Raw genomic sequence first — 25236 nt, 5'->3', positions numbered from 1 at the left:
AAGTTTCAAGAAGCATCTTAAATGGGCATTGAGAAGCGTGGGTAAGGAATTTCGCAACTGAAGGCCCAGGCTGATGACAAAGTGGTTAGCACTGCTGCCTCACAGTGCCACGGACCTGGGTTCAGTTTCACCTTCGGGTCACTGTCTGTGCGGAGTCTGCACATCCTCCGTGTCTGTGTGGGTTTCCTCTGGGTGCTCTGGTTTTTTCCCCACACTCAGGTGTGTGGGTTAGGTGGATTGGCCATGCTAAATTGCCCCTCGTGTCAAGGGGATTGGCAGGATAAATATATGGGGTTACAGGAATTGGGCCTGGGTGAGACTGTAGTCAGTGCAGACTTGATGGTCTGAACGGCCTTCTGCACTATAGAAATTCTATGATTCGTTCTATGATGTTTTGTGAGATGCTCAAGAGGCTGGAATTGGAGGAGCGTAGAAACCTTCGAGGATTTTAGAGGTAAGAGAAGGTTTCAGAGTTAAGGAGAGGAGAGACTACAGAGGGATTTACACCTGAAGAGTTAAAACTTAGGGTAAGGGGACCAATGACTCAATGGAGTGAATGGGTCACCCATTTTTAGGAAGGTCCTGGATTCAAAGTCTGGTGCTCCCTCAATAAACTCATCTCAATGGGGCCAAAATGTAGGCTGGAGGGAGCAGGGTTCTGACTAATGACCTCAACACGTCTGCATTGTGGGGGGCTGAAGGTGGAAAGAACAAAGAAATCAACATCCAGAGATAGTCCCCTTCCACTGACCACAACAGGATAGCATTGAATTCCGCAATGCCTCATCCAGTCAAACAGCCCACAATCAATCACTTCAGTATCAACACAGGACCACTTGAAAACAAAACAGGCATGCAGGTGACTTAACTCCAGCAGTTGTTTATAACTCAATAACATTTGACCGTTTCCCATTTCCCAGCACATCAGTACTTCCCCCAGTCATATCAACAGAAGTGCTGGCTGATGAATTTCAAATACTGAAACTGCCTGGGGCTTTTTTATTTTCCCTGCAGTGTCTCATGTAAACATTACCCACCAGAATTTTATTACAGCGAAATGACCACACTTTCTATAAAAACACACACATGTCGACATAAAAATTCCCCTGTGGCTATTGAGTCACATTCTGGGCCAGCCTTCTTCCTGTGTGTGTCTTTAGAACAATGTTAGCTGGTGCATTTCATTCCAGACATGGGACATGAGGAGAAAGGAAGAGGTAAGAGGCTGGCAGACATGTATAGAGATGTCACCAGTGTCCGTCCTCACTATCCACTCTCACCAGCCAGTCTACAAGGTCAGGAAACAATGACAGCCTCCCTACTGCAGTGCACACAGCAGGTAGCCAGAGTTACGCCAATATACCTGGGTATATGGGTTAATAACTGCATGTAATCGCAGAAATGTCACAGCAATACTCTCGCAGTAACAATGTGAGATCCCAGCTACCAAAGTTGGGCACAAACTAAACCAAGAAAGACATGATGCCATACACAAAAACAGATATTGCTGGAAATTCTCAGCAGGTCTGACAGCTTCTGGGGAGAGAGAATAGAGCCAACGTTTCGAGTCTGGATGACCCTTTGTCAGAGCTGTTGAGATTTTCCAGCATTTTGTTTTTGTTTCAGATTGCAGCACCCGTTTTGCCTTTATCTATGGCATGATACCCGCCAGCTAACTGCAAGCATCTGACCAGCTCCACGACAGCACAAAAATACTCCAATAATCACTCAGTTGCAGCGAGCACCATTCAGTCGCCTGCTCCTCTTCCAGACCACATCATTCCCATTACAGGTACAAGCCTGCCCTTCAACAACTCTGCCCACTGTTCACAACACTCTTACAGCCAGAGGAATTACAATGCACAGGACCCCTGTTTAAAACAAGTTGGGAACTCAGCTGAGGAACTTCGGGAGGTCGTTCACAGTTCACGACAGGCTTGCTCCCAGACACACACACCTTCACTTCAGCGTTTCAGTTCAAACTCAGTCCGCCAAACTCAGCGGGTTGACATTCAGGGAGGCTGCAATAATCCTGTGCCTTCACTTACCTGCAAAAGTTTCCGGAGGGGGACGGGATCAGAGCCCTGAGATGCATCCAGACAGGTGTCCAAATCGTGAAAGCCTTTAACTGAAGTACATTTGCAACACGCGGAACTCAGGAACTGCCTTGCTAGACCTGCAGAGTATTGAATGCTTCCTGCCACAATCTGGGCTCTGCTTCAGTGACATTTAGCCATTGGACTAGTGCACACTGTGTCCAGACCTCATGATCTGCTTCAACCCATTCACACTAATCACTACAGCAGCAAACTCCGCCAAATCGGAACTTTCTGATAGTAACGCTCCTCCCCCTGCCTCAGCTCATTGGCCCCAGTCCCAGCTGCCGCCTGTAGTCCCTACTGCTTAAAAGGGCTTTGACAGCACTGCTTTAAATCAGCAACCCTGCACCCCACACCTGCAGCTGAAGATACAGCAAGATGTGCAATGAATGGCAAACTGATTCTGTTCTGTTACTCAGCCTATGTTGAGGTGGCTGGAAGGTGAGGGCGGCATGGTAGTTAGCACTGCTCCTCACAGTGCCAGGGACCCAGGTTATGGAGTCATAGGGGTTTATGGTATGGAAACAGGCCCTTTTGCCCAACTTATCAATGCTGCCCAGTTTTTACCACTAAGCTAGTCCCAATTGCCTATGTTTGACCCCTATCCCTCTCTACCCATCTTACCTGTACAACCATCGAAATGCTTTTTCAAAGGCAAAATTGTACCCGCCTCCACGACTACCTCTCGCAGCTTATTCAAGACACTCACCAACCTCTGAGGAAAAAAAATTGTCCCTCTGGACCCTTTTGTATCTCTTTCCTCTTACCTTAAACCTATGCCCATTAATTTTAGACTTCCCTACCTTTGGGAAAAGATATTGACTATCGAGCTGATCTAAGCCCCTCATTATTTTATAGACCTCTATAAGATCACCTCTCAGCCTCCCAAACTCCAGAGAAAAATGTCCCAGTCGATCCAGCCTCTCCTTATAACTCAAACCATCAAGTCCCAGAGCATCGTAGTAAATCTTTTCTGCACTCTTTCTAGTTTAATAATATCCTTCTTATAATAGGATGACCAGAACTGTACACACTACTCTAAGTGTGGCCTTACCAATGTCTTGTACAGCTTCAACAAAACATCCCAACTCTTGTATTCAGTGTTCTGACCTATGAAATTAAGCATGCTGAATGCCTTCTTCACTACTCTGTCCACCTGTGACTTCGCTTTCAAGAGCTATTAACATGTACTCCAAAATCTCTTTGCTCTGTAACTCTCCCCAACACCCTACCAATAACTGAGTAAGTCCTGTTCTGGTTCAATCTGCCAAAATGCATCACCTTGCAGCTGTCTAAATTAAACTCCATCTGCCATTTGTCAGCCCCTTGGCCCAATTGATTAAGATCCTGTTGCAATTGGACATAACTTTCCACCAATCTTGGTATCATCTGGAAACTTACTAACCATTACTCTCTGGATTCGATTCCCAGCTTGGGTCACTGTCTGTGCGGAATCTGTAAGTTCTCCCTGTGTCCACATGAGTTTCCTCCGGTGCTCCAGTTTCCTCCCACAGTCCGAAAGATGTGCACGTTAGGTGGATTGGCCATGCTAAATTGACTCTACTTTCGGGAGGATTAGCTGGGTAAATATGTGGGCTAGAGCCTGAATGGGATTTTTGTCAATGTAGACTTGATGGGCCAAGTGGCCTCCTGCACTGTAGAGATTCTATGATTCTATGTAAGAAAAGAGATTTGCATTTTCATGGCACCTTTCACAACCTCAAGACTGCCCAAAAATCTTTCCTATAGGTTTGAAAAGTACATAGAATCCCTACAGTGCAGAAGGAGGCCATCCAGCCCATCAAGTCTGTACCAATCACAATTCTATCCACCCCCTGTCCCCCATAACCCCATGCATCTACCCTAGCTAGTCCCCCTGACACTAGGGGTCAATTTAGCATGGCAAATCCACTTTATCAGCGTATCTTTGGACTATGGGAGGAAACTGGAGAACCTGGAGGAAACCCACACAGACATGGGGAGAATGTGTAAACTCCACACACACACACACACACACACACACACACACTGAACCGAGCCGCAAATCAAGCCCTGGTCCCTGGAGCTGTGAGGCAGCAGTGCTAATCACTGTGCCACCGTGATGTGTGGCCCTACAAGAAACAAGCAGTCAACTGGCAGAGCAAGATCCCAGAAATAACCATGAGATAATAACCAGATCACTAGAATATTGTAAAGACCACTGTAAAACGTCTGAAATATTTCGTTTATGACACTGAAGCATCTCAGAGAGCATTATCTGATGTATGTGAAGAATTGGAATGTTAATGCTCTTTACGTGATGGCCACTTTGGAATATTTGTCATGTTCTTGCAGATTTCTTATGCAAAAGAACATAAGAAATAGGAGCAGGCTATCTAGCCCTTCAAGCCTGCCCCGCCATTCAATAAGATCATGGCTGAACTGAAGTGGATCAGTTCCACTTTCCCGCCTGATCCCCATAACCCTTAATTCCCTTATTTATCAGAAAACTGTCTACCCGTGACGAAAACATATTCAACGAGGTAGCCTCCACCACTTCAATGGGCAGAGAATTCCAGAGATTCACCACCCTCTGAGAGAAGTTCCTCCTCAACTCTGTTCTAAACTGCCTCCCCCCTCCTTATTTTCAGGCTGTGCCCTCTTGTTCTGGTTTCCTTTCGAAGTGGAAAGAATCTCTCTACCTCCACCCTATCAAGCCCCTTCATTTTCTTGTAAGTCTCTATAAAATGCCCCCTCAGCCTTCTAAACTCCAACGAGTACAGGCCCAGTCTATTTAATCTCTTCTCATAAGCTAACCCCCTCATCTCTGGTATCAGCCAGGTGAACCTTCTCTCTACTCCCTCCAAGGCCAGTATATCCTTTTGCAAATAAGGGGACCAAAACTGCACACAGTGCTCCAGTTGCGGCCTCACCAGTACCCTGTACAGTTGCAGCAAGACCTCCCTGCTTTTATATTCTATCCCCCTCGTGATAAAGGCCAACATTCCATTTGCCTCCTTGATCACCTGCTGCACCTGCAGACTGGGTTTTTGCGATTCATGAACAAGGACCCCCAGGTTCCACTGCACAGTAGCATGCTGCAACTTTTCACCATTTAATTAATATTCCATTCTACTGTTATTCCTTCCAAAGTGGATAACCTCACATTTGCTCATGTTACACTTCATCTGCCAGGTCCTCACCCACTCACTCAGCCTATCCAGATCTCTCTGCAGACTTTCCGCGTCCTGCATGCAATTCGCTTTTCCACTCATCTTCGTGTCATCAGCAAATTTTGTTACCGCACACTCAGCCCCCTCCTCCAGATTGTCAATGTATGTGGTAAACAGTTGAGGCCCCAGCACCAATCCCTGCAACACACCACTAGTCACCAACTGCTAACCAGAAAAGCAACCATTTATTCCAACTCTGCTTCCTGTTAGATAGCCAATTCTCAATCCACGCTAACACTTTACCCCCAACTCTGTGTACCCTAACCTTCTACAGCAAACTTTTGTGAGGCACCTTATCGAACGCCTTCTGGAAATCTAAAAACACCACATCCACCGGTTCCCCTCTTTCTACAGCACTAGTCACATCTTCGTAAAAATCCAGTAAATTCGTCAAACATGACTTCCCCTTCATGAATCCATGCTGCGTCTGCTTGATTGAACCATTCTTTTCAAGGAGTCCTGCTATTTCTTCTTTAATGATGGATTCTAGCATTTTCCCAACGATACATTTGGTATAATTTTTTGGGGGAAGGAAATTATTTTTAGTGATGTTGATTAAGGTATAGATATTGATCAGGACACTGACGAGATCTTCTCTCCCACTTCTGTCCAAGGGGTTCTGCACTTTATGCAAGTGACAGGTGGCCCTGTGGGGAAAGGGTGAGGCTGTTTTGGGGCAAAGCAAGGGAACAAAAAGCAAAAATGGGAGCGGGGGATTATATGACATAGAAACAGAGACTAGAAGCAGGCCCTTCAAAACTGCTCTGCCATTTATTGTGATCATGGCTGATCATCAAATTCAATGTCTCTTATCCCCATATCCTATGATCACTTTCGTCCCAAGAGCTATATCTAATTTCTTCTTGAAATCAGACAACGTTTTGGCCTCAACTATATTCAACAGTAGTGAATTCCACACAAGAAATTTCTCCTCGCCTCACTTCTAAAAGGCTTACCCGTTATCGTCAAACTATGACCCAAAGTTTTGTACTCCCCCACCATTGGGAACATTCTTTCTGAATCTCCTCTGTCTAACCCTGTTAGAATTTTATAAATTTCGATGAGATCCCTCTCTTCTAAACTCCAGTGAACATAATCTTAACCAACTTAATCTCTCCTCATATGACAGACTTTCCAAGCCAGGAATCAGCCCGGTAAACCTTCGTTGTATTCCCTCGAGAGCAAGGACATCCTTCTTCAGACAAAGACACCAAAACTGCACACAATACTCCCGGTGTAACTTCACCAACACTCTATACAATTGCAACAGAGCATATATCTATATATACCTATTTTCAAACCTTCTTCTATGAAGGCCAACATACCATTTGCCTTCTTTACTGCCTGTTGTACCTGTACGCTTCCTGTCAGTGACTGATGCATTAGAATTCCAAGGTCTCAATGAGTATGCACCTCTCTCAATTTACACCCATTTAAGTAATAAACTGTCTTCCAAAAATTGCTACTGAAGGAGATAGCCTCATTATACTGCATCTGCATGGCCAAATCACACAAGCATCTCTGCAACCTCCTCACAGCTCACCTTTCCACCCAACTTTGTATCACATGCAAATTTGAAGAAAATATTTTCAGTTCCCTCTTCCAAATCATTAATATATAATGTGAACAGTTGGGGACTTAGCACAGATGCCTGCAGAACCCCACATTCAGAAAAAGACCATTTATGCCATCTCTTTGCTTCCTATCTACTAATCAGCTTTCTATTCATCTCAAAACATTGCTCGCAATCCCATGCGCTTTAACTTTACATAATAATCTGTTATGTGAGAGCCTGTTGAAAACCTTCTGAAAGTCTAAATAAACCACATCCACTGGTTCTCCTCGGCCAACTTGACTGGTTACATCCTCAGAGAATTCCAATAAATTCGTCAAGCATAATTTCCCTTTTGTAAACCGATGCTGACTGTGTCTGAGTATCCCACTGCCTCCTAAATACCGTGTTATGAAATCCTTGACAATGGACTCCAGCAACTTCCCCAGTACTGACATTAGGCTCATGGTCTATAGTTCCCTGTTTCCTTTCTACTTTCCTTTTTGAATAGCAGGCTTACATCAGCTACTCTCCAATCCGTAGGAACTATTGCAGAGTCCAAAGTATTTTGGAAAATAACCACCAGTGGATCTACTATTTCCAGAGCCACTTCCTTCAGTCCTCTGGAATGAAGATTATCAGGACCTGGAGGTGTGTCCACCTTCAATCCCATCAATTTCCCCAAAACCATTTCTCTACTAATGCTAATTTCCTTCAGCTTCTCACTAAAACTTGTTTCTCTCAGAGCTTCTGGCACATTATTCATGCCTTCCTTTGTAAAGACCGAAGCAAAGTACAAATTTAATTCCTTAGCCATTTCTTTGTTTCCCATTATGAATTCTCCCATTTCTGACTGTAAGGGGCCTATGTTCATGTTTGTCAGTTGTTTTCCCTTTACATATCTATCAAAACTTTTACAGTCAGTTTTTATGTTCCCTACTAGCTTATTTTCATACTCTTATTTTTTCCCTCTTAATCAATCCTTTGGTCCTCCTTTGCTGAATTTTAAACTGCTTCCAATACTCAGGCTATTGCTTTTCCTTGCCAATTTGTATGCTTCTTCTTTGAATCTGATACTATCTCTAATTTTTCTTGTAAGCCATGGTTTGGCCACAATTCCGTTATGACAGTTTATTCCAAACTGGAATAAACAACTTCTGGAATTCACCTGTTTGTCCTTTAAATGCCTGCCATTACCTGTCCACTGTCTTTCCTTTCAGTAACATTTCCCCTTCCATCATGCCCAATTCATGCCTCATACCATTATAGTTACCATGATTGAGATTCAGGATGCTGGTCTCAGAATCAACTACATCACTTTTCACCTCGACAAAGAATTCTACCGTATTATGGTCATTCATCGCCATGGGTTTTCTCAACTAATCCTTTCTCAGTGCACAACACCTTGTCCAAATTGGCCTGTTCACTTGTTGGTTCCTCAATATATTGCTCCAGAAAACCATCCTGTGTATACCCCAGAAATTCCTCCTCTGTGTACTGTGACTAATTTGACTCTCCCAATCTATATGCAGATTCAAGTCAGCCATGATCACAGATGTTCCTTCATCACATGCATCTCTAATTTCCTGTCTAATGCTTTTCCCAACATGACCACTCAGTTTGGTGGTCTGTATATCACCCCCAGGAATGTTTTTTGTCCCTTGATGTTTTTAAACTTGATCAATACAGATTCTACACCATCTATGCTAATATCTTTCTTTAATATCATATCAATATCATCGTTAATCAACAATGTAACCCCACCACTTTTTCCTTTCTGTCTGTCCTACCTAAATGCTGAATAGCCCTCAATGTTTAGTTCCCATCCTTGCTCACCTTGGAGCCACGTCTCTGTAATGCGAACTATATCACACCCCTTCACACCAATCTGTGCAACTAATTCATTCATTTTGTTTTGAATGCTCTGAGCATTCATTTTAACGTTTCTTTTCCCTTTCCTACTATTTTTTACTTGTTCCTTATCTGATTCTGGCCCTCTGTTGGAGGGGAAAGTTCAGTCTAAAGTTGTTGAACTCAATGAGTTCAACAGAAGGCCATAAAGTGTCCAGTAGAAGGCGAAGTGTTTGGGTTGGGCTTCACTGGAACACAGCAACAGGCCAACGATGGACATGTGGGCATGAGAGCAAGATGCTGAGTTAAAATGGTAAGCAACAGGAAGGTTGGGGTCGTGCTTGCAGACTGGTGAAGGTGTTTTGCAAAGCAGAGGAAGAAAGTGGCACTTGAACAGAGCAACGTCATTGGGAATTTGGAGGCAGTGGGAATTCGGAGGAAAGGGGAATAATATATCAAAATATTTATGTATATATCAAGGACTGAGGAATATGGATAATTAGAGTGAAGTTTCAGCAACAGGATGTGAGCTGTGAAGGAACAGTGGGGCCAAACAGATAAGTTGTTTTCTTGATTTTAAAGCTAAATTAAGAAGAGCTCCAGCTTATTTTGAAGAATAAAACCACACACAAATTTCTCCAGGGCATAAACTGAATGTCAGAGTCTTTGAACTAAAGTTAGGCAGGGGAACTCAGCCCTGTGTGATATATCGCCTGCACCATGTGGGAATTTGTAGACAGTCCTTGTCGTCTGGGTGACCAGGTGCGCCGGAAGTGCACAGGTTTGGCCAACTTGAGCACCGGTTGTTGGAGCTGGAGCATCAGCCTGAGGGGCACCCGCAAGGCTGAGAGCTGCGCGGATAGTACCTTTACAGATGTGGTCATCCCACAGCTTAAGAGAATGCAGTCAGAGAGGGAATGAGTGGTTAACAGTCAGAAGGGAGGCAGGCAGGGAGTTAGGAAAGCCCCCCATCACTGAAGAAGCGTTTTTCTGTGTTGGCAACAGTGAGAGTGAGGATTCCCTGGGAACTGCAGCCAGAGCCAAGTTCACGGCACTGTGGGGGCAAGGGGTGAGGAGTAAGAGTGATCGGAGACTCGATAGTGAGGGGTGCAGACAGGCATTTCTGCAGCTGCAGAGGTGACACCAGGATGGGGTGTTGCCATCCTGATGCCAGGATCAGGGATGTTACTGATCTTCTGCGGAAGGGGAGGGCTCACAGGCAGAGGTCATTGTGTCAACGATGTAGTTAGAAAGAGGGATGAAGTCCTGCAACAGGAATTTCGGGAGCTACGTAGCAAATTTTAAAAACGGGTGACACATTGGCACAGTGGTTAGCACTGCTGCCTCACAGCGCCAGGGTCCTGGGTTTGATTCCAGCTTGGGTCACTGTCTGTGGGGAGTTTGTGTGTTCTCCCCAAGTCTGCGTAGGTTTCTACCGGGTGCTCCAGTTTCATCCCACACTTCAAAAATGTACAGGTTAGATGGATTGGCCATTATAAATTGAGCCTTTGCATCCCAAGATGTAGATAAGAGGGATCAGTGGGTTATAAATGTTCGATTACAGGAATGAGATGGGTCTGAGTAAGATTCTCTGTCAGAGAGTTGGTAGAGACACAATGGGCTGAATGGCCTCCTTCTGCATTGTAGGGATAGTATGAGGTGGTCACCCAATCTGTCGTAAAAACTGGGTTTTCAGTGTGCGTGGCTGGACATCACCTTGATGTTGATGTAGCAGGAATCATCAGTCAAACATTGATATAAAAAGTTTCTTTAATCACTACTTAGCCCAGATCCTGTAGGAATATTTATCATCACTCTCATACACCATGGTAAGAAGTCTCACAATACCTGGTTAAAGTCCAGCAGGTTTATTTGATGTCACAAGCTTTCAAAGCTCTGCTCCTTCATCAGGTGAGACTCCATGGCTAGCAACAACACCACAAATCCCAATCATGTCCAATGTTGACATCATTGCTGCCGCATTCCATGGGTTTGTGTTAAGCTTTGCAGTATTTCCTCAAAGAGACTGGAACTGATAGGACTTGACACAATCACTTTTTGTGGAACAAGGAACAAAGAACAGCTCAGCACAGGAACAGGCCCTTCAGCCACCAAGTCTGTGCTGACACAAATGCTTCTCTAATATTTTCTTACCTATGTGGTCCATATCCCTCTATTCCCTGCCTATTCTGTATCTATCCAGATGCCTCTTGAACATTCTTATAAAATCTGCTTCCACCTCTCCTCCAGCATGTTCCAGGCATTCACCACCCTCTGTGTGATAAACTTCCCTTTACATCTCTTTTAAAGAACGACACAGCACAGGAAACAGGCCCAACGAGCCCGCACCGCCATTTTAACAATGTGCTTTTCCTCCTCCACCCTTGACCCATGTCTATGCTTATGGTACCCCCATTGGAAACCAGATTAAGGGGAGAATAATTTAGGGACAATTTGTTACACCATTCAGCCTAAGAGCACATCTTTGGGGTGTGGGAGGAAACCGGAGCACCCAGAAGAAACCCACGCAACCACAGGGAGAATGCGCAAACTCCCACAGATACTGGCCCAAATCCATGTATCTGCACAGCAAACAGTGATAGTCACTGAGCTGTCATGGTGCCCATCTGCTGGTCCAGTTTAAGCATACACAAACGACGCAAAGTACTAGGCTACTCTCAAAACATCCAAGAGCAGCCCACGCACGACCCACCGCGTGTATGCCCCTCGTTATAGACAACCAGGTGGACCGACGCACCTGTGGAGTAAAAGAGAAAAACATCAACTCATGTAACAGTTGATTTCCAGGAACGTCCCAAGGCTCTGATCCTTATTTGAAACAGTCTCCTGAAACCCTCCATCCCTATTTCGCTCATGTGTCTATCCAAGTAAACCTTAAACAAGTCCAGCATGCCTGCCTCCACCACCTTCCTTGGCAGTGCATTCCATACCCCCACGACCCTCTGTGTGAAAAACCTCCCTCTAGCATCCAAATTATACCTCGCCCCCCTCACCCTAAGCCCGTGGCCCCTCGTGATATTTGTCTCAAATCTGGGAAAAAGCCTGCCACTGTTTACTCTATCTATACCCTTCATTATCTTATACACCTCTATTAGATCCCCCTTCAATCTCCGTCTTTCTAAGGAAGACAGCCCCAATTTACCCAATCTTACCTCATAACCCAGTCCTTCCATACCAGGCAGCATCCTGGTAAACCTCCTCTGCACTCTCTCCAGGGTCTCTACATCCTTCCAGTAGTAAGGTGACCAGAACTGGACGCAGTCCTCCAAATGCAGTCTAACCAACGTTCTATACAACTGCAGCATTAGACGCCAGCTCTTGTACTCTGTACCCCTTCCTATAAAGGCTAGCATACCGTAAGCTTTCTTCGCAACCTTCTCCACCTGTGATGCCACCTTCAAAGACTTGTGCACTTGCACTCCCAGGTCCCTCTGCATTTCTATACTCTTAATAGGTCTACCATTTATCATATTCCCCTCTACATTATTCCTTCCAAAATGCATCACCTTGCATTTATCAGGATTAAATTCCATCTGCCATTTATCTGCCCAATATACCAGCCTATCTATATCCTGCTGTGTTGCCTGACACTCCTCCTCACTGTCAGCCAATCCTGCCATCTTTGTGTCATCTGCAAACTTGCTGATCACACCATGTACGCCCTCTTCCAAGTCATTTATCTATACTATGAATAGAAGAGGTCCCAGTACTGAGCCCTGCGGCACACCACTGGTGACAGACCTCCAGCTAGATAAGGACCCTTCCACTACTACCCTCTGTCTCCTGTTACCCAGTAAAAAGTCTGACAAAACCAGGTTTTAGTCCAACCCTGCATCTCTGTAAAAACTTGATGTCTGTGTCGATATGTGCAATCTTCTTGGAGATCCTCTCTACTTGGATCCGGCAGTTTGCAGTGTCGATAGTAGTCATGATGTGGATGTGCCGGCGTTGGACTGGGGTAAACACAGTAAAAAGTCTGACAACATCAGGTTTTAGTCCAACCCTTAAACTTGGTGTTGGACTAAAACCTGGTGTTGTCAGACTTTTTACTGTGTTTACTCCAGTCCAACGCCAGCACATCCACGTCCTGTTACCTAGCCAGTTCTCAATCCATCTAGATACCTGTCCTTGTATCCCATGAGCCTTAACCTTTTCAACCAAACTACCATGAGGGACTTTGTCAAACACCTTACTGAAATCCATATAGATGACATCAACGGCTCGTCCTTCGTCGACCATTTTTGTCACCTTCTCAAAAAATTCTACCAGATTCATAAGGCAAGCCCTCCCCTTAACAAAGCCAGGCTGCATATCCTGAATCAGATCGCAACACTCCAAATGCGTATACATCCTGTCCCTAAGAATTTTCCCAACAACTCTCCTACCACTGACGTCAAACTCACCGGCCTATAATTACCAGGGTTATCCCTACTACCCTTTTTAAACAGCGGTACCACATTCGCTATCCTCCAGTCCTCTGGGACCTCACTTGTGTCCAAAGAAGAGACAAAGATTTGCGTCAGAGGCCCAGCAATTTCATCTCTCACCTCCCTAAACAGCCTGGGATAAATGCCATCAGGCCCCGGAGATTTATCAGTTTTTATGCTGCCTAAAACCCCTACACTTCCTCCCTCGTAATGGATATTTCTTTCAACTGGTCTACAGCTCCCTCCAAGACAGTACAAGACACCAAGCCCCTCTCCTTTGTGAATACCGACGCAAAGTATTCATTCAGGATCTCCCCTATTCCCTCAGTCTCTAAGCACAGTTCCCCTCCTCCGTCCCTAAGAGGACCAATTTTCCCTCTAACCACCCTTTTGTTCCTAATATAAGAGTAAAATGCCTTTGGATTTTCCTTAATCCTAAACGCCAGAGCCATTTCATGCCCCCTTTTCGCCCTTCGAACTCCCCTTTTGAGCTCCCTCCTCCTCTCTCTATATTCCTCCAGTGCTCTCTCCGTTCCCAGTTGCTTAGACCGAACATATGCCTCTCTCTTCTTCCTGACCAAGTACTCAATATCCCCTGTAATCCACAGTTCTCTAGTCCTACCTTTACCATCCTTCCTCTTAACCGGCACATGTCTTTCCTGCAACCTTTTCAGTTTTCCCTTGAAAGCTTCCCACTTGCCGAACGTGGACTTACCTGCAAACAACCTCTCCCAATCAGTATCCATAAGCTCATGCCTTATCCGGCTGTTACTTGCCTTCCCCAAGTTTAGCATCCTCCCCCTCGGACAGCACTCATCTTTTTCCATTATTATCCTAAAGTAGACAGAATTGTGGTCACTGTTAGCCAAATGTTCATCCACTGCAACCTCAACCACCTGACCCGGCTCATTACCCAGAACTAAATCCAGTATAGCCCCGTCCCTAGTCGGGCTAGTTACATACTGCTCCAAGGACCCTTCCAGCACACATTTTACAAATTCCTCCCCATCCGAACCCCCAGCTCTAGGCACCTTCCAATCCACTCCAGGAAGATTAAAATCTCCCACTACAACAACCCTATTCTTGCTGCACCTATCCAAAATGCCTTCTTCCACTGCCCGTGGGCTGTTGGGTGGCCTATAGTACATCCCTAGCATAGTAATCGCTCCCTTCCTATTCCTCAACTCCACCCACAGCAACTCAATCCCTAACTCCTCTATATTATCCTCCCTCTGCACCACTGTGATGTGCTCAACTAACAACGCCACCCCACCACCTCTCTTCAACCCTCCTCTGTCACACCTAAAACACTTATCCCCAAGAATATTTAGCTGCCAGTCCTGCCCTTCCTTTAACCACGTCTCCGTCACTGCCACCACATCTAAATTCCTCACAAACATTAAGGCCTTAAGCTCATCCGTTTTACCCGTTACACTCCTTGCATTAAAACAGACGCAATCCAAACCTCCAGGCCCACTTGGATCCTCCTTCCCCTCCTCTCTCAACCTATGCCCCCGAGTGGTTGACCCTGCGAGCCTGGGAAAATGACTCTGACTATCCACTCTGTCCAAGCCTATCATAATCTTGTAAACCTCTATCATGTCCCCCTTCATCCTCTGACACTTCAGTGAAAACAATCCAAGTTTTTTCAACCTTTCTTCATAGTCCATATCCTCCAAACCAGGCAACATCCTGGGAAATCTCTTGGCCACCCTTTCCAATGCATCAACATCCTTCCAATAGCGCGGCGACCAGTATTGTACACAATTCTCCAAATGTAGCCTAACCAAAGCCTTGTACAGCTGCAACATGATTTTCCAATTCCTATACTTAGCGCCCCGACCGATGAAGGCCAGCATGCCATACACCTTCCCAACCACCTTGTCACTGTTTCATTCTGGGAAAGTAACGAGAGGATACAAGTTCCAGGTGGTGGAAGCGGATTCAGTGTTAGCTTTGAAAGGAGAATTGAATAAATACTTGAAAAGGGAATCTTGGGCTACAAGACAGAACAGGGGGATTGGGACTAATTGCACAGAGTCTGCAAAGGCAAGATGGGCAGAATGGCCACCTGCTGCAATGTCGTCAGAGAGAAGGAATGACTGGCTCTGAGATTTTCATTGGTCAGAGACAGAGATTTAGCAGACTGAGTTAAGAAATGATTAATTCCGTCCATCGAGCAATGTGATATTAAAGTTGAGACAAACAGGCCATGATTAAGCTGACAACAGCTTTAATGATTATAAAATGAATCTTTACTTAGTTCCAGTTAGATGGGTGGCATTACCAGATCAATCCAGTATCAGGAATTTACAACCAGTTATTAGTCAGTCTGCTCTCTGGTTTCACAACTTCTTGCAGTGACAGCATTCTTCTCAAATACTTTTTCTTCATGGGAGCTGGGTGGCACTGGCGACACATCCCCAGATATCCTCGAACTGAGTGTCTCGCTTGGCCCTTTAATGAGGTTGCAAAGAGTCAACCATGTTTCTGTGGCTCGAGGCCAGACTGGGTAAGAGCAGCAGATTTCCTTCTCTGAAGGGACGTTAGTGAACCAGACACATTTTTATAATAAGCAATGATGATAGTTTCATGGCCACCATTACTGACTGTCTTTAAATTCCACAATTACTCATTTAACTTAAATTCCACGAGTTGTCACGGTGGGATTTGAACCTGTATCCCTGGGATTATTAGCCCAGGAACATTACCATTCCACAACTATATGACATGCTTTATACTCCACCAGTTTTATAATTGTTGGCAGATTTTCACTGCACAGTGGCCCTAGCATTGACATGTGGGAGAGGGTAGAGATTGTTGTAGGAAGGTTTGGCACATATAGGGTTAATGTAGAACTGAGTACAGTACCACCCACTCAATGATGTAAGAAGGCACATGACATAGATCTTGGGGTCAGTGTGGTGTTCACCAGAGACATATGTAGACGTAAGCATGGCAACAGCTCCTAGCTTATACTCTTTACTGTGCATGTGTTTCTGGGTGAGATGATGTGGAGATGCCGGCGTTGGAATGGGGTAAACACTCTAAGAAGTCTGACAACACCAGGTTTAAGTGCAACCGATTTATTTGATAGTAAACTCACAAGTTTACTATCAAATAAATCGGTTGCACTTAAACCTGGTGTTGTCAGACTTCTTACAGTAAATGGCTGAGAGGCAGGAAGCAGAGGGTGATGGTGGAGGCATGTTTCTGTGACTGGAAGTCTGTTTTTAGTGGGGTTCCGCAGGGCTCAGTGCTGGGCCCTTGCTACGTGTGGTGTACATTATTGGGGATAAGATCAACAAGTTCATGGAAGACACGTGAACGCGGGGGAAAACGTGGGAGAATGAGGGAGACAAGAGGTGAAATTGCTGGGCCTATAACAGAAATCATTATTACTTCGTTGGCCACAGGTGAAGTCCCAAAGGATTGGAGGATAGCCAATGTTGTCCCATTATTTAAGAAGGTTGGCAAGGATAACCCAGGTAATTATAGGCCAGTGAGCTTGACGTCAGTGATATAAAACTGTTGGAGGTGATTTTGAGGGATAGGATCAATATGCATATGGAATTGAATGGTCTTGTTAGTGAAAGACAGCATGGTTTTGTGCAAAAGTCATGTCTCACTAATTTAATTGAATTTTTTGAGAAGGTGACAAAAATGAATGATGAGGGAATGGCTATGGATGTTGTCTACATGGACTACAGTAAAGCATTCAACAAGATCCCTTATGGCAGGCTGGTGCAAAAGATTAAATCACACGGGATCGGGAGTGAACTAGCTAGATGGATTCAGAACTGGTTTGGCCAGAGAAGACAGAGGTAGCGGTGGAAGGGTGTTTTTCTGAATGGAGGCCTGTAACTAGTAGTGTTCCATAGGGATCAATACTGGGACCCCTGCTGTTTGTAATATATATAAATGACTTGGAAGAAAACATAACTGGTCCGATTAGCAAGTTTGCGGATGACACTAAGATTGGCGAAGTTGCAGACACTGATGATGATTGCAGGATATCGATAGGCTGGAAAATTGGGCAGAGAAATGGTCGATGGAACTTAATCCAGACAAATGCAAGATGATTCATCTTGGTAGATCCAATTCAGTGGGAGCTATAAAATAAATGGCAGAACCATCAGGAGCCTGGACACACAGAGATCTGGAAGTTCAGATCCACAGATTCTTAAAAGTGGCAGCACAGGTGGAAAAGGTGGTGAAGAAAGCATATGGCATTCTTGCCTTTCTCGGACGGGGTGTCAAGTATAAAAGTTGGCAAAATATTTGACAGTTGTATAAAACATTGGTTAGGCCACATTTGGAATACTGTGTCCAATTCTTGTTGCCATGTTACCAGAACCATGTGTGGAGGCTTTGCAGAGAGTACAGAAAAGGTTTACCAGGATGTTGCTTGGTTTCGAGGGTATTAGCTATGAGGAGAGATTGAATAAACTGGGATTGTTCTCTCTGGAAAGACAGAGGCTGAGGGGCGAGCTGATAGAAGTTTATGGAATTATGAGGGGTATGGACAGGGTGAACAGTTGGAAGCTTTTTCCCGAGACAGAAATGACAATTACAAGGGGACACAAGTTCAAGGTAAGGGGGAGAAAGTTCAGTGGAGATGTGCAGGAGAAGTTTTTTTACAGAGGTGGTGGGAGGGCCTGGATTGCACTGCCAAGTAAGGTGGTTGAGGCAATATGTTACCCACATTTAAGACTTATTTTGATAGGCATATGAACAAACGGGGAATACAGGCGGTTGATCTAGATAGGACAATGTGATCAGTGCAGGTTTGGAGGGCCGAAGGGCCTGTTCCTGTGCTGTACAGTTCTTTGTCTACAGATCCCTGATGGTGGCAGGACACTTGCCTTGTCAAGGTAGTTAAGAAGACATTCTGGATATTTGCTTTTATTAGCTGAGACATAAGAGTGCAAGAGCAGGAAAGTCAAATTGGGAGGCTGGTTAGACCACAGCTGGAGGACTGTATGCAGTTCTGTCACCACATTACAGGAAATATGTGATCGCACTGGACAGACTAGCAAGGTAGGAAGGGAGTAGAGGAGAAAAGTTCTCACCCTGGGAGTGGTAGGAATCTGGAACTCAGTGCTCAAAAGGGTGATTGGGTCAGAAATTTGTTAAGCAATAGATATTGATCAAGTATTTGATTTCAATACCAAGTATTTAGATATTCACTTGCTCTGCTGTAACCTCCAGGGCTATGGACCAAGGGCTAGAAAATGGAATTAGTGTTGTCAGACCTTCATTGGCCAGCATGGACATAATGGGCTGAATGTCCTCCTTCTGTGCTGTAAAAGTCTACAAATCTATGAATCTAGTTCTAATAGTCAATACAGACTTATAATTAAACCACAGAGACTTCTTTAAGATGTACCAATCTGCCACCAACACCCCTCCTAATATCAATAACAGCCTCACAATGGTTTGGAAGCCATTTACACCCGACTGCCACTATATTCCAACTGTCTGCCTGTTTCAGACTGTGGGCCTTTTTTGATATAAAAAACAGGCCTAAATGTTGAGTAAGACAACCTTTGTAATATGCAAATCCCATGGTGATGGAACCAAAGAGGCCAGCCAAAGATACCATTGTCATGCTGTTACAAGGAATTGAAGATTTATCATCTGAAAATTATTGGGAGCAAAATCCAGGGGAAAAATGATTGTGGCTTTAACAAGAAATAATCGTATTTTTATTAAATCAATTGAATACTTGTTTGTTCTCAGAATCGTCAAGATGTTAAACAGAAGTCTTTGACTTAGAATCATGAATCATCCAGTTGGATAACAGACTCTATTTGCTTTTCCATTGGCTGTAGGAAGATGGGACATGACAAGGATAAACATGTTGGACAACCAACGGTGAAACAGGAGGGGGAGGGCAGCATCGGGAGATCTCGACCAGTAGCATGACTATGAGAGATCCTGTGGTGCAATTGCGTACCAACCGACTCAAGAACAGCTTCTTCCCTGCTGCCGTCAGACTTACAAATGAACCTACCATATATTGAGTTGATCTTTCTCTACAGCCAAGCTATAACTGTAACACTACATTCTGCACCCTCTCCTTTCCTTCTCTATGAACGAGAAACTTTGTCTGGATAGCGTGCAAGAAACAATACTTTTCACTGTTTGTTAATACATGTGACAATAATAAATAAAATAAAATCAAAATCTCTGGGGCTATGGTCATTTCTTGGAGTAACAGAAACGCCCACAAAAATAATTTGAGTTACTGCCACTTATTGTGACCTCCCCTGCCCAAGCCCTTGCTCACTGCAAATCCTCCCCACTCACCCTAAATACCTTGAGTACGATCCCCACCCCTCAGCAATGTGTGAGCACCATTCCAGCCTGAGAGAGAGAGGGAGTATAGGAAAGAGAGTCCAGGAGACAGCAGAAGTGAAATGGGAAAACACAGAGGAAAGAGTGTGAAGGTAGATACAAGGAAGGAAGAGAGTAGCCGGAAGAACACCAGAAAGAACAAGAAGGAAAGTGTGAGATGACAAAGCGAGGGAAGGGAATTGGAGGAGGCAGGAAATGGGCAGTTTGAGCAGAGCTCTGTGTTGATCTTCTCCACACTAGGCTGTTACATTTCCCCAGTAAGAAATCTCAGTGTCAGCCTGCTGGCACCATCTCAGTCAACCTTTGGTGACTCATATCTAAAGCTGAAATTGAACAGAATGAGGAATGAGTGACATCATTCCCACCACAGTAACTTCCTGATACCACTGCAAGGCAAGATCTTATTTTTAAAAACAGGAACTATTTCAATTTAGCTTCACTCTTCTTACCATTCTGCCTGCTTTACCGGAAACCCCTAACATGAATTATGATCGTTTTCTCTCATATGTTTGCTGCGGACAATAATCAGGTTCCTGTACCAGGTGCATGTTGGCCAGGTCATAGAATCTCTACAGCACAGGAGGCCATTCAGCCCATTGAGTCTGCACCGACTACAATTCTACCCAGGGCCTATCCCCGTAATCCCATGTATTTATCCTCGCTAGTCCCCCGACACTAAGAGGCAATTTAGCATGGCCAATCCACCTAAACCTGCACATCTTTCAGGCTGTGGGACCAAAGCATCTGGAGGAAACACAGACACGGAGAAAATATGCAGATTCTGATCAGACAGTGACCTGAGGCCAGAATTGAACCTGGATCCCTGGCGCTGTGAGGCAGCAGTGCTAGCCACTGTGCCGCCCACAGATACCAGTGTCCCTGCTGTAAGATGCAGAAAATCAGTGGTCACAACTTTCAAGCCAGCGTGTGAAGAACATTTCTCAGTGTTGTGTCAGAGAAAAGGAAATCAACCCTCAGAAACAAACTATAACAAGATTATTTCAGAAACACTGCACTGCAGGCTGGAGAGGTGCTTGTATCATGGCAGGTCAGACTTCAACCCAGCTTTCAGCTGTAAGTTTTATAGATTTGAGAAGATCAGGCTCTCTCACCTTGTTTGTCTCTGTCTCCATCTCTCCCATAATCCCTGTCATTCCTCTTTGTCTCCTACAATCCCTCTCCTTTCTCTGTCTCATCCCTATTCTTTCTCTGTCTCTCCCACAATCCCTATCCTTCTTCTGTCTGTCTGTCTGTCTCTCTCTCAATATCCCTGTCCCTCTTATAATTTGCTGCTTCTCAATCAGTCACTCTGATTTGCTTTTCCTCTCTCTTGCCATCTCTCTGAGTGATATTTGCCTGTTGCCTGTGTTGGTCAGGTGGTATTGAGGTTTCAGGGGGTTTCCCCTGCTTGGCTGCTGGAGTTGATATATTACACAAGCGATAGTGAAAGTATTCATCCTGCCATTTCACACTCCCCATTTAGCTGTTAAAACCCACAGCCAGGCTTCCTACCCAGACCACAACCACACACTGCCATCACCCAACCCACATCTTCAACTTCTCCGGAAAATGCCAGCTGCACCATATTGCTGTCAGGCTGCCTTTCCCAGTATCTCCACAATGCCACTCCCACCAAAGATGTCAGTGAGTGTCAGATCCATCTGGGATCGCAGCCTGTAGGGAAGGAGCGCTCCGCAAATTCTCTGGAGGTTTGCAGGATGCAGAATGTCCCAATCAAGGAGAAACAATCTCGACTTGTCAGAGGCTAGCCTCAGCCTGCACCTTTTCCCCAGCTTTCCATCAGCTCAGTGTGACTGGCTGATTCTTATGGGTGGAAGTCAGCTTCAACACAGATTTGGATTTAATATATTTACGAATGTAAGATTAGCATTCCCAGAATGTCTTTCACCACGTCAAGACGTCCAAGAATGTTTTGCAGCCAATGACAAACTTTTGAAGTGCAGTAATTATTGTAAAGTCAGAGATGTGTGACAATATTGTACCTGTAAACAATGTATCTTCAGTCATGTTTCTGTGCAGGATGTTTCTCGCAGACCTTTCTATATTATCAGTGCCATTCTCTGTACAACTGACATCCTGTACTGTTACTGCAGCAGCATAATTGCTTAATCTGAACTAATATTGTTCTGCTGTACTTGGTCTTCCCTTGGGAACATTGAGGACTCTGGGTATGTTCTTGTTGGAGTTTAGAGGGATAACAGGGGATCTTATTGAAATTGCGAGGCCTGGATAGAGTGGACGTAGAGAAGATAGTTCCCCGAGTAGGTTTAAACTATAACCAGAGGGCACAACCTCAGGCTAAAGGGACAATCCTTTAAAACAGATGAGAAGAAATTTCTTCAGCCAGAAAGTGTTGAATCTGTGGAACTCTTTGCTGCAGAAGGCTGTGGAGGACAGGTCATTGAGAGTCTTTAAGACAGAGATAGTTAATAAGGGGACCACGGGTTATGGGGAAAAGGCAAGAGAATGGATAAGAAAAATATCAGCCACGATTGAATGGCGGAGTAGACTCGATGGGCCAAGTGACCTTAATCTGCTCCTATGTCTTATGATCTTATGGAATTTTGCAGAGTGGCGTTTGATTGGGATGATTGACAGGTATAGTCTTGTGAGGGGTGAAGCTAGGCTACACAGAATATTCAAGTTTAGATGCTGTTGAGAGAAAATAGTATCTGTCTTTTCTGTCTCAGAAGTCTGGAGACTGGGCGCTGCCGGAGATTAGATTTAACTTCTCTGACGTTTTGCTGTTTTGAGGCATATCCTTCTCTGAAAACTGCTGTCTGAATCTCTGTCCAGAAGTGTTGAAAAGCTGGAAATCTACCATCACATAAGCATTTCCAGTTTCTGTGCTAACTGGTTCTGCAGAAGCGATTTGTGTCTATGGGGGACATGGCTGAATTGGAACAATAGAGATAGCTAACTGTTAAGAATTACACTTTCTCATGTTTAAGTCTTATGATTGGTAAAAGTTATGTTTTTTTGTTATATTCTAACTGTGTTCTTGAAGTTTGTTTGGTAAAAGCTTCCTAGTGGGTCACTTGAATTGTACCTGGACTAAAATATCTCATATTGACTCTAACGCCAAAATCAAATGTAAAAGATAGAAACTAGGCCAACCTCATAAAAGACATTAGAGTTCCTGATCTGGTTCTTAATACATGGCAGCCAATTTCACACAGCAAGATCCCATGAACAGCAATGGGATAATGAATATATAATTCTTTTTAAATGATTGAAAGGTATATATTGGCCTCGGACATTGGTGAGAACTCCTGTGTTCTTCCAGTACTGCCATGGTTTTTTTTTTGACTCTCTTGAGAGAGGTGTACCTGTTTAACATCTTGTTCAAACGATAGTCGCTGTGACAGTGGAGCGCTCCCGCAGTACTGCACAGGAGTGTCAGCTGAGTCTTTGGACTGAGGCTTATTATTCCTGGCTGAGAGGAGAGAATGCTACCCGTTGAGTCCGGAAGTTATGCTCAGTGTGTAAAGGGGACTTGCTCAGTGCAAGAAGTCCCAGGAGTACAGCCACATAACTCCTCATCAAAGAATGCTTCAGAATTCCTCTTGTTCCCTCTTGTTATTAGTAAATAGCCCAAAGTAGAACAATTCATATAAATGTGGCAGTTGACAGTGAGAGTTGATGAAATGATTAAATTATTTATCAAACATTGAAAGGTGCAGTCATTTATAACTCAACTAATTCCTCGATCAAATGATTTCATGCTTTCACAATTTTCTGAATGAAGAAGTGATTTCTAACTTCTGATAATTAAATATCAAAGCTCCCACTCATCACTGAGTCCAGAGGAAATGCTCTTTCTCAAATTCATTCCAGCAATGCATTGCCTAATTTAAAACCTCTCAGCCTTCTCTGCGAATAGGCCCAGTATATCCCTGTCACTCCTGGTTTCTAAGTCTCCCATTCCTGCTACATACACCATTCTGCATGTCTCTAATGGTGCTTCTCTCATGAGCAAGCCACACTGATCTCAGTATTCAAGTTGTGGCCCAACCAACGCAGAGGGTGGTGAGTGTCTGGAACAAGTTTCCAGAGGTAGTAGTAGAGGCGGCTACAATTTTGTCTTTTAAAAAGCTTTTAGACAGTTTCATGGGTACAATGGGTATAGAGGGATATGGGCAAATGCGGGCAATTGGGACTGGCTTAGTGGTTAAGAAAAGGGGCAGCATCAACAAGTTGGGCCGAAGGGCCTGTTTCTATGCTGTAAACCTCTATGACCAATGTTTTGCCTAAAGATCTCATTTCCTTCTTCTCCCTTTCTATCACTGGGGAAGGTCCTCTGTTGGTCCAAGGAGCCTGGAATCTGACAGGAATTCTGCAGGAGAGGGGGAGTGCCAGCAACACCCATCTCAATAGAAGGACAAGGCCAGAATTGATCCAGATTGTTTCAATCAATAGCCCTATATTTTACTAGTGCCATTATACGATTTCTAACCACTATGAGCTTAACATCCTTCCATCTGGGCGTTTACAGAGTTATTTTTAAACCCAGATTCTTATTTTGCCATTTCATCCACTTGTACCTCATTGTCTGGATACGTCAGCAGATTGTGGAGAAGTCACGTGGGTTCACAGAGAGAAACTTTCTCAACTCGGACGCGTGAATAATCCTTATCCAACCCTCAGCCCATCCTCTAACTCACAATTTGACTGGCACAGATATATTGACAGCTGGACGCTCATGCAGCCAATCGAACAACAGAGAAAGTAGGAGCATAAGTAGGTCACACAGCTCCTTCAGTTGGCTCCGCCATTCAATAAGGTCGTGTCTGACCTTCGACCTGAACTCCAGTTTCCGACATTGTCCCTATTTCCTTTGGTTCACTGAATGTACAAAACTCTTGGTCTTCATATCCAACTCCTGAGCCTTCCCAGCTCCTTCAGATGGAAAATTACAAAGATTACAAACTTTATTTCAGTCAGAAACAGTGAGATTCTGAGACCCTTTGGAAATGGTGAGAGGAAACAGAATGTGTCAGTCCACTTCCATTTCCAACTGATTCAATGTTTGCCAGTCGAGGAAAGGGGGCAGTGAGTGAGTAATTCACACAGGTGGGAAACCTGAAGGCAGCAGGGCCAAGTGCTGAGTTCAAACTGACCTCAATTTGGCTGTTGCAAGCGCCTTAACCACAATGTGCAAGTCGCAAATGAATAAGTATACATGGAGGCTCTTGAAGGGCAGATAAGGAATGTATAACTTCAGAAGTACAGATCTCAGTTGCCTGTCTTCTTTAAAAAAAACTGCTGGACTGCTTGGAGTGACAGGTGCAATTTCAACAGAACTCTGTTGACATTTCCCTAAGGGTTAGCATTATGTCATAATGAATGTTTGGCTTCATTTCAAAGGATACAGATATCTCAGCAGGGGATTCTGAATTCACAAATTGACAGCTGAAAGAGACTATCAGGGAAGTAGTTGTCTTTGATGTATCTACTGAAAAAAATTTTGTTTTTTTATAAGAAATTTACTGAGATTTAAACATTTAAATGGATTTTATGAATGGGAGATCTATTAAAATCAAGTGACAGCTGGACTGTTTGTTAGAAATTTATTTTTTCTCTTTGCTGCTTGGCCCCTGAGATCTGCCCATGGTAGATACTGGATGAAAGACTATGGAATTGGCATGGTGGGTAAGAATGGTCATCGGGCTGGTTGGGGTAAGAGGGGTGAG

The 25236-nt window shown here is 44.4% G+C and overlaps 2 protein-coding genes across 2 annotated transcripts in view; one reads left to right on the top strand and one right to left on the bottom strand.

Annotated features, from left to right (window-relative positions):
* The window catches only part of LOC145361410 (AT-rich interactive domain-containing protein 5B-like), a 33200-nt gene extending 30925 nt beyond the window's left edge, over positions 1-2275 (bottom strand). The window contains exon 1 of the mRNA XM_080217136.1: positions 2049-2275. The gene's annotated coding sequence lies outside the window, so the exon portion shown is untranslated. The remainder of the gene's footprint in view (positions 1-2048) is intronic.
* aspdh (aspartate dehydrogenase domain containing) overlaps positions 1-23978 on the top strand; it is a 77373-nt gene extending 53395 nt beyond the window's left edge. The window contains exon 9 of the mRNA XM_080216894.1: positions 23839-23978. Within this exon, the coding sequence (XP_080073020.1) occupies positions 23839-23978 (140 nt within the window). The remainder of the gene's footprint in view (positions 1-23838) is intronic.
* The last annotated feature ends 1258 nt before the right edge of the window (positions 23979-25236 follow it).

Source organism: Carcharhinus amblyrhynchos, chromosome 34 (genome assembly GCF_965287045.1).
Source record: "Carcharhinus amblyrhynchos chromosome 34, sCarAmb.v2.hapA, whole genome shotgun sequence".
Classification (NCBI taxonomy): domain Eukaryota; kingdom Metazoa; phylum Chordata; class Chondrichthyes; order Carcharhiniformes; family Carcharhinidae; genus Carcharhinus; species Carcharhinus amblyrhynchos.
This window is presented reverse-complemented; position numbering and strand designations above follow the sequence as displayed.